At 31.6% G+C, this 12,769-nt stretch overlaps 1 protein-coding gene and 1 long non-coding RNA gene across 3 annotated transcripts; both read right to left on the bottom strand.

The window, feature by feature from the left end:
- Positions 1 to 2,792: 2,792 nt before the first annotated feature.
- On the bottom strand, positions 2,793 to 5,598 carry LOC145088922 (uncharacterized). Of its 2 annotated transcripts, none has more exons than XR_013701331.1 (3): positions 4,642 to 5,598; positions 4,361 to 4,441; positions 2,793 to 3,439 (listed from the first exon to the last, which is right to left on the bottom strand). It is a non-coding gene; the product is annotated as an uncharacterized LOC145088922 (long non-coding RNA). The 2 variants fall into 2 exon arrangements; XR_013701330.1 differs by having other exon boundaries at positions 4,857 to 5,598.
- Positions 5,599 to 6,793: 1,195 nt separating this feature from the next.
- Positions 6,794 to 12,556, bottom strand: FTSH11 (FTSH protease 11). Its single transcript, XM_079027403.1, has 17 exons — positions 11,813 to 12,556; positions 11,497 to 11,650; positions 11,264 to 11,356; positions 11,044 to 11,132; positions 10,755 to 10,878; positions 10,391 to 10,510; positions 10,159 to 10,209; positions 9,909 to 9,970; positions 9,671 to 9,728; positions 9,463 to 9,588; positions 9,273 to 9,353; positions 9,045 to 9,174; positions 8,817 to 8,965; positions 7,925 to 8,206; positions 7,739 to 7,828; positions 7,413 to 7,466; positions 6,794 to 7,133 (listed from the first exon to the last, which is right to left on the bottom strand). The coding sequence occupies exons 1-17, from the start codon at positions 12,361 to 12,363 to the stop codon at positions 6,966 to 6,968; spliced, it is 2,382 nt and encodes a 793-aa protein (XP_078883529.1). The 5' UTR covers positions 12,364 to 12,556; the 3' UTR covers positions 6,794 to 6,965.
- Positions 12,557 to 12,769: the final 213 nt, after the last annotated feature.

The following is a 12,769-nucleotide window of genomic DNA, read 5'->3' as shown; positions in this document are numbered from 1 at the left end:
TCTACTATAAAATTTATTATTTTATATATATATATATATATATATATATATATATATATATATATATATATATGTGTGTGTGTGTGTGTGTGTGTGTAGTAATTTAGTAAATTCTAATGTGAATGTTAAATATGTATTCGGTGATGAATAATGACATAAAGTTGTACATACAAAATTTTAATGTGAATATTAATGTGTGATTGTTCGTATATTTGTTGATGAATAATATTATATCGTTGTATATACAAAATTCATTGTAGAATAGTAACATAAAGTAGTGTTCTCACGTTCTCATATTAAATAGTGTTCTCATTTGAACTTAACCATATATATATATATATATATATATATATATATATATATATATATATATATATATATATATTAATTAGTTGATAAAAAACCAAAACATCTAGACTTTGTTGCTAGGTTACCACATGAATCCTATGTGGCAAAAAGAAAGTAATAAAATTTACTTTTAATTACAACTAGCAACTTATTACCCTTGTTTTGTGGGAGGGGCGAACTTCCATAATTATGAAAATATATGGAACAAACCTGAAAACATACAAAAGACATGTGGCCAAAGTGTGAAACCAAAAAATGTAGGGACAAAACATAATAATATATTGTTAGGGCGCACGAAGGCATAATCTGCAAATTTTCTATTATGTGGAGATTATTTTGTAATTATTTTAAAACGTAATCTGTAAATTTTATAAACATATGGACCATATCTGCAATATATATATATATATATATATATATATATATATATATATATATATATATATATATATATATATATATATATATACTAGGTTAAAACTCGTGGAAACTACGGGTAAAATTTCCATTCCATGTTCGAAATCCTCAAAAGATATTATTTTAATGCTATAAATAACAGTTTCCAAAAAGTAAAATGATATAAAAAATATTTTTATTTTATTTTTTGGTATACCTTCGGAATTCTAAAAATAAAACATTTTACAAAATAAAATGTTGAAATTCCAAATTTTATAAAATATGAAAGTAGTTGGTATATCGTGGTTTTAAGAAATATTACATTCAAAATTACAGAAAAAAATAATGACGATAATAAAAACTGAGGAAAGAATTTTGAAGTCATTCACCAAACTTTTCCCGAATTTATTTATACCTTTTTGGTAGAGTTAGAGATCCAAGCCTTGTTTTCTCAAATCCAATATTCAAAATTCACATAATATTGAATCACATATTCAAAAATCTTCTTTTAAAGGCTACATTCTATAAACTCCTAAAAAAATGTTTAAGTGAAATGGTTAATTTACTCATTTCCATTTAAATAATTAAATCTAGCGAAAAGATATCAAATCTCATTCTTTAATATAGAAATATTATCCAAAAGGATCAAATAGTACAACGTTCTTGATATGGCAACCTGTCCAAATTGGAAATCTACAACCCTCAGTTTGGTTTGGTCTTTACTTTGTGTAATTTGCCACTTACAACATGTCAGATTAATCAACAAAAAACATGACTTTTTTATAGTTTTGATGAAAGTATTAAAAGTTAGAGAACACAATCCAAACCAATACAAAAAATGTATCGCTATAAAAAGAAGACTCCAAATGTTATCACCAGTTATATATGCATTCAAGCTATATGTATTTTGTAGGTAGAATAAAGAACTTGAAGCAACCCATGAAAACCGTTTCATAGGTTGAAATTTGTAATCTGAAATAATAAAATTAGTCATTTAGGCATAAATTTGAAGCAAATGGGGTGTATATTCATGGAAACCATTTCATAATAGGTGGGAAGGGCTTTGAAAATTGCCATCTATGTTATTGTTTGGTTTCATGCATTTTACAATTGTACATTAAATTTTAGAACTTATACCTCTTAATATTTTAAGACTATGTTATGTAGTACATTACTTACGTGAAAACTCGTGTAGTACACAGTTTGACAATTTACAATAACATAAATAAACGATTTGAAATAAAAATAAAACAACAGTATGAATTTCTACAACGATAATTAGTGCTACATTATTGTTTGTGTTAAAATTGATGATGTTATTAGTTAAAAATAAAATACTTTGTAGTTTTTGGTTAGTTGGTTAAAAATCAAACGTTATTTTTTGTTAAAAAGCAAATGTTATTGATTATGGTTAAATAATTAAAATACATAGATGTATTCGGTTAAAAATAAAAATATTGTGGATTAAAAATAATTTTATGTTGTTTTTTAGTTAAAAATACTAGTATATTCTTGTTAAATGGTATTAATGGGTAAAGACATTTATTTATATACTATAAACTATTGTTAAAAACTTGTTTATAGTTTCTCATCTCAGAAATATGATCATGATTGTTTTATATTGAGAGTTTCTAATTTTTTAAAATAGTAAATCATAGGCTTTTTTGCGATTACTTTGGAATTGGGTTGGGAGTTAGTTTTTATAAATCTAAATGTGTTGTTAAATGACTGTCTTTATTACTTTAATTTAATTTAATATAATTGTACCTCTTAAATTTAAGAATTATTTGCTTAATATGACAAAAAAATATTTATGTGTAATATGGATATATCTTGGGCAAACATACTCTTGTAGGTTAAAAAAATTAAATAGATAATCAGATTAATTATAATGGAAAGTAGGATGCTCTAATATGACAAATACTATAATTTAAGAAAAAGTGACATAAAAACAAAGGAGGATGCCTATAACGACAGTTGCAAAATAAATAATATGACAATTTGCAAATCTATTACTATTTGGATAAATTAACTCGTTCCTTGGTGAGTTGGGTTATTGAAATAACATTCTGTTTATGATAGAAACATTTACAAAAGGAAGGGCACAATAGTCAACTGTATTTTGTTGCTTACAAGTTAGATTAAAAGTGCAGTATCTTTCAAAATAAATAAAGTAGAATGCTATAAATTGTAGATGATATTACAAAAATGGTCCCTGTCAATGAAATAGTGATAATGTAAGTAAAGCAATTGTCCCTGTACTAACATAAAGTTGCAGGAAATGTCCATTAAAAAATATAAAAATTTTCAAAAAAGGTTCAAGAAAAAAAATTACACAGAACATACAAATTGACATGTCCTGGGGTCGAATTCCATGGTTTTTTTTATGCTTTACCATTTCAAGAACATATGGTATAATACTATCGTTTAAAAATAGGGAATTTGGGTAACTTCAGATCTACAACTTATAACGAAATGAAAAAAGTTTTTCTTGAAAACACTACAAAAGTCATGACATAGTAGACACCTTTGCAAACTTATAGGTTGGTGGATTATCAACACAAATCAAATTTCAAGAAAATTAATTGAAAATGCTCTTTTTTATATTGAGAAAGGGAAAGATATGTGGATATAATTTTTACTCCAAGTATGAATCATAAACATCTTTCCAACGATTCCATCTTCAGCCGATTTCCTAGAAATAAAATATAACAAAAAGTAAGTACTACAATTCTTTAACCAGTGTTACATACATCAAGTATAAATATAGTAGTAAAAAGTAAAAAAAATGCAGTTAAACGTTATACTTGAAATAAATCAAGGAAGAGAAACAAAACCTGTGTTACCAGATAATCTCTGTAAGAGAAACAATCATATAAGTATTTAGAAAATTAAATTTTTTTCTAACTGGTGAGTGACAGTTTGTAAGCACATTCAAGGAACTATTTTTTCATTAAAACTACATATTAAACACTTGGCCACCTTTAAGGCTAATAATTGGAAGAAAAAAATCCAAACAACTTCTATCATTTTCTCTGTTCCTAGAGTTTAAACTGTATTTATGACCATAATCACTTATTCATTTTGCAGTTGTTACTAAAAGATTATAAAAAGGAAACCAATACATGTCGAGTAGCCTTTGAAGATCTAAACATGTTTCATCTGAAGATAGGTATTTCTATATTGATTTCGGGAACATGCTATAAAAATCCACATGAAGTTTTGAGTTATATATTTGAAAAACACATAATAATTGATAAATACTAAGCATATAAGAACAAAAGACGTTTGATTCAACCTCTTGCCTATTTCATAATCACATAACTCCAATGAGTAAGACTATTCTTCCCCATAGTCAAACTCCTTTGTAGTATTCACATCATCTTCTATAAACATCATTAAACCAGAAAAAAAATCAAATTTCCCATAGGTTGACTAAGTGAATCATGTAGATAAAAAGATGATTATTAGAAATCGATTACTTCAAAAAAGAATATGTAGATTCACTCCCTCTTATAGTTGGCTTCTCTAGAAGTGTCTATCATACTTGAAAAAAGAAAATTCCTTCAACAAGATAACGGTTTCAGATCCAAAATAACGGGGAGGTGGATCTTACTTGGACAACTTCATCAATAAGATCAACTTCTAAAACACGAGTAAAAAAACCAACACCAATCCCTTGCATCTTATGTAAACCCTAGTCATGATAAAACATGATCAGTATACAAGTATATGAGACGGGAACACTTAGGAAATCAAAGGAAAAACTAAATTAGCGCAAATTAGTACAAAGTTAAAGAGTTAATCGAAAATTTGAAAAACCCCCCGTTTTTCCTGACTTTCTATGGAAGTTACGATTATTAACAACAAAAGAAATAAATCATCAAGGTAGCGTACCGGACTTTCCCCTAGACAAAATAGAATATCAAATTGCACAAAATAGTTAACACCTTGGGATTTTTGAACTTGATTCAATTTTAGGCGATGAAGATCAAAATAGTGAAAAAGTGAAACCTAGATCCTTTCATGGCTGAGGCGGTGGAGAAGGAGAAGAGAAATATACTGATTTTTTTTATTTAGGGGATAATAAGAAGAACTAAAATGGAACTTACATCGCCGTCATTATCACTGATGGAATGGTAGGTGAAGGCTATCGATTAATTTTTTGTTTGGAGGAGGATGTAACCTTTAGATTTGAGGAAGCAATGGCGGTGGTGCGCTTATTCAATTTTGGAGAAGAGATACATCCTTGATTTATTGGTTGAAAATTTTCTAATTGTTGATTTTATGGAAGCAATAAAAAAAGAATCAGGTTATAAGAGAAAGGATTTGAGTCTTGGCATATTTGGTGGCTGATATAACGGGATTCAACTTGCAATTTCAAATCAAACCTGCAACTAACAACCAGCCATTGAAGACTTTCGAGGTGTTTGTCTATGGCAGTCTTAAAAGTAGTTCCAAAACTTTATGGTGGCTTCTGTTTCTTCCATAAAATACCAGTGAAGTTGAAGAAGAAAGCGCACGACCATAATTTATAAGAGTTGATTTGGAGATGATTTCATTTTAGAACCCTAATTTCCTCCAAAACCGTTGATTTGGAATTGCTTGTGAGATTTGGGGTTTGGGGGTGTTTGGCTTCCAAAACATCAGTTAGGTTTTTTTGACTTTTCCAAAAAGTTCATTTTCCTTCTATCAAAAATCCAAAAATAGATTTTAATTTTCGTCCTCTTCTTCCTTTCACGTTTAGATATTCTGACGAACAACTCTCTCATCTTCTCCAGCAAAAAAATAAAATCGAAAATACAAAATCCAGATTTTTTGCTTAAGCTACACAGAACACAAACTCTCTAAACATTTTACCTTCAAAACCCATATTTCTTACTTTAAAACCTAGACGTTTGAAAATCGAAACAAGAACAACCTTCTAGCATGAAATCAATTTTTTGCTTTAAAAACGTATCCAAACCAATAAACTCAGATTTCTTCCGACATCTACGATTTGCTACTAGAGAAAGGAGACGAACTTGTTATTGAAACAACACTGGAAACATTTCTTTATTTGTAAATATCATGACCCAAGGTAAAACTGATGTGGCCCTCCAAAATACCAAAAGAAAATGACAATTCATACCAATCAAAAATCTTATTTACAAAAAAAAATATCAATTTGTTAAAGGACCAAATTTGCCAACATACAAAATAAAATGACAATTCATACCAATCAAAAATCTTATTATTGCTATGCTCAATCAATTTTAATATATATAATAATTGGAAAAAATGAATATATATTACAATCAGTTTTAAACCTCATGAAACTATGTCATTTTATTATCTAAAGATCACAATTAGGGGACTCATGATTAACACTTGACATTGCAGATTCAATATTGAAGCAATAATTTTGACAGGGAAACAAAAATGTTAATTATCTTTGACTTTCGTGATGATGGAAAACAGTAATGTTCACTGATGTAAATTAATAAATAGTAATTGAAGAAAGAAAACATGGATGATTAAACGATAATAAAAGAAAGAAATGCATTGGGGAATTATATATTTACCAAGCGAAAACTGAATCTTTATAATTACTAAGATAAAACTGTATAATTTAGTGGTTTATTATCTAAGCTTAGGTGATGCTATAATATATATTCTATCCCCATAATAATTCAGGTTATTATTACAATAATAACATATAAATAATAAAACCTAAAAAAGAATTATAAAAGTATTCTGCAAGGGCAATTTAGTATTTTTATGTCTAACAGACCAAACACAAAAAATATATATATGATAGGGATTGTTTGAGTTTAAAAAAAAAAAAGGAACATACACACGTAAATTACCCCAATCCACAGGAACCATTCATGTGATTTATTTACTCTAACAAAAAATACGCTCCAAGTAACCTGCCTGTCACATCCATTGGTATAGGAAAAAAAATAAAGAAAATGAAGTTCACATGCAAAATGAGAAAAACAATAAATTTAGTAGAGGCCTAGAGGGGGCTGCCTATGAGCATGATGATGGATGATGGATGGTGTAATGGGGAAAGAATAGCAACATCCTTTTATAAATAAGTTGCTTTGTATACAACACTGTACATGGTCCCCCATTGCCAATCATTGATTTACTACACTTGAATAAAAAAAAATAAAAAAAAAAATGTGTTTGCTAACAACTTACTTATATTAATATTTATTAATTAATATTAAGATTTAAGCCAACACAAGCTCCCCTTGGTCTTGTTGCAACTCTTGATCAGCTATACCTCGTCCTTGCCCCTCTTTGTCTTTATACGGGACCAGAATCCGCTTTATGTCTTCTGCGTTCAACGTCTCGTATTCCAGCAGCGCATTTGCCAGTGCATGCAACGACTTCTCGTGCTTCACAACCACCATTTTAAACAGGTTATAAGTTAAGCCTTATTATATGCAACAAATACTCACCTACTTTCATTTATTTCTTTATTATACTTTTGAAAAAATCTACCCCCAATTATAAGAGAAAAAAAAATGAAAGTAAAATGTCTTGATAAGAAAGAACGAAGGTAACACGCTATAATAAACATACACACAAAAAGTATGTTGACATGTCTTGCAATGTAACCCATAAGATAAAAGTATATTTGAATAATGCCAGGATGAAGATTTGATAGCACATACCTTCTTCAGCAAGGATCTCACACGTTCATAAGCATCTTTTAAGAGTTTGACGACCTGAAAATCAGTAACAGAAGCAAAGATCATTTGTCTGTTTTTAGCCTGTTTGTTACAGCAAGACATGAGGATGGATATGAAACAACAGGTATTTGACATGGATTGGACTAAAGTTGGGGCCGGTGTTAATGGAACAAAAGTTGCAATTTTTGTCCCACCCAAAAAGATCTAGACCTCCTCATCAAAAATAGCCCTAGAAAGCTTGACCAGATCAGTCTATAGTCCCATTTAACAAACAAAAAAAAAAAAACATTGAAATTCTAGAAACATACTTCAGCATCGATACGTGATTGCATCTCGGAGCCTGGTCGCTCTTTAATATGAATTGGCCCGATCACATCACTCATACCACAAGACGATACCTTTCTCAACAGAGATAAAGATAAGAAGAAGCACATATAAATATAATGATGATGAAATAGCATGTTTTGGAATGAAGGCAAGGTGAAATAGATTACCATATATTGAGCAAGTTCTGTAGCAGACTGAAGATCGCTACTAGCACCGGTGGTAATATGGTCACGCCCAAAGATAAGCTCTTCTGCAACACGTCCTCCCATGCAAACATCCAGACGTGCCAATAATTGCTTTTTGCTTACGGATGTCTCGTCATTTGAGGGGAGCTGTGTCACCATTCCTAAAGCTGATCCACGTGGCATAATTGTTGCCTTGTGAATTGGATGTGCACCATCCGTATTCAAGGCAACAATTGCGTGCCCGCTCTCATGATAAGCTGTCAGCTGAACATCCACATGTCACCATTCAGTCTTCCTAAATCGATATATATATATATATATATATATATATATATATAGGGGATAGGGAATATACATTACAGCCCCACCTAAGCTTAGGTACTAAACCTCTAAAATATGTCGTTTTAACATGCTAAATATGCCCGGTTTGGTTTCACTTGGTAAATATATCATCCTCCATAACATTTCTTTCTTTCATTATTGTTTTACCATCTCTGTTTTCTTTCCTCTATTATCGTTTATTACTTCACCCAAGTGAACATTATTAAACCCTAAACCTAAACCCTAAACCCTAAATCTAAACCCTAAACCCTATTGTGTCGATCTTGAATTTACATCTTGAAGTATTAACCGTGAATCCATTAACCGTAATCTTTATATAGTAAAACAATGTATTTTCAAGAGGTTTAGTACCTAAGCTTAGATGGGGCTGTAATGTATATTCCCTTTTCCCATATATATATATATATATATATATATATATATATATATATATATATATATATATATATATATATAGGGTAGAGTAAAGTGATAAAATAGTGAAAGTAGGTTTGTGTGTGTTGTTATAATATAAAAATAATGGAAGAAAAACCTTTTTTGAATCTTCAGATATAAACATGGTTTTGCGCTCTGTACCCATGATTATTCTGTCCTTGGCAAACTCCAACTGCGCGGCGTTCAATTTTTCGGCACCTTCAACAGCAGCCTTGATGGCGGCCACATTCACCAAATTTGCCAAGTCTGTCGTTTTGCAAAAAATAAATAGTCATGATGAAGTAAGTATTATTTTTTTTATTTCTTAAACATGATTTTGACTTACCAGCACCATTGAAGCCGGGTGTACCACGTGCAATTGCCTTGACATCAACATCATCTGCAAGTGGTTTGTCCTGTAAATACAAATCCAAAATCTCTTGACGACCCTTCACATCTGGATTTTGGACCACAATCTGGAAAACACCTCCATCGGTATTAGTTGATGACACCCTATTTCATTAAAGATGCTTACAAAATATCTATATAAAAAAAAAAAAAAAAAAAAACTTACATGCCTATCAAATCTACCAGGTCTTGTTAAAGCCGGATCAAGAATATCAGGCAAGTTTGTCGCAGCCATCAAAATTATGCCCTGTTTTAAAAATCAAGTTCACAGCTCTGATTCTGAAGAAGAGGGGCAACAAGCATATCAAGAAAAAAAAAAAAAAAAAAAAAAAGGGGCTTGACTTTTTCATGTGTACCTCATTCTGTTCAAACCCGTCCATTTCCACAAGCAGTTGATGAAGTGTTTTCTTTGTATGACCTTCCCACTGCTTTCTAGTGGATCCAACAGCATCTATCTCATCAATAAAGATGATGCATGGAGCCTGAAACAATCAGCAACACGTTTAGTCTAAAACATAAAATAAATCTGTTCTGATTCTGAAAAAAGGACAAGTTAAGACAAACCTTCTTCTTTGCTGCTTGAAACAAAGATCTCACCCTCCGAGCACCCACACCAACAAACCTAACACAGGAAAAGAAACAAACACCATTTATCATTCTGATACAAGTGCTCATTGTTCTATGTCATCATGTAACCAATTTGAAAGCATAAAATTGATAAAGCTGTTCCCACAACACAACTGACAACACAAGCAATCGAGCATCATTATGTTTTTATAAAAGTGTGATAAAATTTACTTACATTTCCTCAAACTCGGAACCTGCCCGGTAGAAAAATGGAACCCCAGCTTCTCCAGCAATCGCCTTAAAATTTGTCATGATCAGAACATAAAAATTGAATTAATGTACTAGTAGTAACAGAAACAAATTCTAAAAGTCCAAAAAGGGAAGAAAAAAGATATGGTTGTCCATAGTAGCATTACCAAATAATCAAAGTTAATTCAAGCACTCAAACAACAATAGAAACATATACAAAATCTTTTACAGCTTACCTTGGCAAGTAGAGTTTTCCCTGTTCCAGGTGCACCAGTCAAAAGTATCCCCTGCAAAAGGATCAGGTTGACTGATTTATCATTTATTTCAATAATCAATTTTCTTACAGTTACCAACTGCACGAAGCTAGAGAGATAATTTTACTTTACATTTGTTTCAATAATCAATTACCCAAATCTGGTGAAATATTTATTTAATTACAAAGTCATATACTATGTAGAAAGCACAAACCTTTGGCAACTTCCCACCAAGTCTAGTGAACTTCCCTGGATTTCTAAGGTACTCTACCACTTCTTCAAGCTCTTGTTTGGCGTCATCACAACCTTTTACATCCTTAAAGGTTTTCACATTCTGCACAAAACCAATTCATAACACATGACAGAGGTTACAGACTTGTTTTCCTTTCTCACTTAATAAAGAAACTCAGGGAACTGAAGCTTTCCCCATTAAGACCTAAGTTTTAACAAATTTTCTCTCACATATACTATAGTTTTCCTTCCATACAACTTCTACATTGAATTCCAGACTTGTCATGATGTGAGGTTAATGTTTACTAGGCATGTGAAGCAGAAGAGAACTGAAGATGGTGTTTTACCTTCTCTGGTGCTATTTCTTTATTTGATTCTTTTGGGGTGTAAGAAGAACTTGACCCAACACCAGAAGCTCCTATACCACCTAAACCACCAATATACTTCTGAAGTGCAGCAGCACCCATTACCCTGAACAAGGAAAATCAACTACATTTCAAGAATAATCAAAAGAAAATAATAAAAATATTATCATGTGACATGCTTTTCCACCAACTGTATAGGTATCAAAATAGATGGGGTCGGGTTTAAGCAAACCCATGTTAATGGCATATATAACTGAAGATAAACACTTACCACATTAAGCCAATAGCAACAGTGAATAAGATTGTGGAGATGAGCTCCTGTGCAAACCGTGATGATCTATTTGACACTTTTGGATCAACCTGCAAACACAAGAATCAAAAAGTTCAAACTGGGTAGGACCAAGAATCCCTTTACACAAAGAATTAGAAAGATAATCATCAAACAATCACATAATAACTGCTCATGAGATAATATTTAAATAAACTCTCACCATCATTACATGCAATGGCTGCCTCTCGGATATGCCAGGATTTAAAAATGACTCGTCTAAGTTTCCAGATGCCCTTTGCTTCAGTTCTTGTAACTGAAAGCAGATAGTAAACCAACAAGGTTGAGAAGATGGGATGTCTAAACTCTAAAGTACAAAAAAAAAAAAAAAAAAAAAAAAAAAAAAAAAAAAAAGGAGAATGAAGTAACTTCTGAACAGTGGGAAAATGTACTTACTAGTGCAGGAAGACTGGAAGGCTTTCCAGATTGCTCATCAGGAAGATACTCAGCAATGGCATTAGTGGCTACCAGAGCTCGAATATATTCTGCAACTCCTTTACTGTCAACTGCATATTGCCTCTGCTCAAAACGTCTTATGACAGATTCCGGACTGAAAATAATAATTATAATTATGATTATGATTATCTTATTATTTACGATCAAAACAACAGCAACTAACTAATAGTTACTCATAGGATAAGATGCTTTATTAGACTAGCCGCATATGAATATATAATAGTCAAACAGGATAAAAAGGTTGAGCTTTTTTCACCTGTGTTTATTGAGCTCAACCAACAAGGCACTCTGTTTCGCAGCATCCTTCGGATTCAAGTCTGCTTCAGAAATTAACAGCTCTAATCTCTTGTCTTGCCGCCAAAAAGGCCACCAACTAAACCCATCCGATAACAGCATTTTCTCGAATCCAAGCTTTATCCTCGCGAAAAATCCCATCAAAAACACAAGCAACGGTAGTTTCCCCTTCTCCCTCCCAACTTCATCTCCTGCAGCATTTATCTCACCCTCAACTTCATTCAAACATTCTTCGCTATTAGAAACCTCATCCTCTTGAAAATCGATAACTTGCCCCTCCGACTCGGGTGCCAGATTGTGATTACCATTACTCGATGAAGTTAGACTGGAATTCGAATCGACATTTTCTTGATGCAATGCGAAGAAAGGGCGAATTTTTTTGCGATAACTTGTTGAATGGAAAGAACCCAAATTAAAAGAGTGAATACGGTAAAATTGAAGACGTCTTGAGTGAGGCACTAGATTAGAAACTATTGGGGGTTTACAGATGAGAAAAGCTTGAAGAGCAGACATTTGCTCAGAAATTAATTAGGGTTTATGAAGAAAGTTTATCGATGAAAACCCAACTCGGTTTTTTATTAAAATCTTGTTAGCCAAAGTGAGCCACACAATCGGTGAAAGAAAATAAAAGGGAAGGAGGATCAGGAGAGAAACCTTATCTCCCAGAAGACGACTGAAATTGGCGCTCTGGTTTTTTTTTTTCTTTTTCTTTTCTTTACTTTTTAGGTATTTATATAATTTACGATGTGATTGGATTCATTATTAGGAAACGAATACGTGCTCGGTGCTCCTGTGATGGGTCCTTCCCTACAACAACTTCCTTTTTAAACAAAGAAAACCAACTCTTGTCATCAAAAGATCAAACAATAATCATCTGGTGGGACTGGTTCGGCAGTCCACTTGGTAACCTAGGCAACAA

Source organism: Lactuca serriola, chromosome 2, assembly GCF_051521515.1.
Source record: "Lactuca serriola cultivar US96UC23 chromosome 2, Lser_US96UC23_V15, whole genome shotgun sequence".
NCBI classification, from domain to species: Eukaryota; Viridiplantae; Streptophyta; class Magnoliopsida; order Asterales; family Asteraceae; genus Lactuca; species Lactuca serriola.
This window is presented reverse-complemented; position numbering and strand designations above follow the sequence as displayed.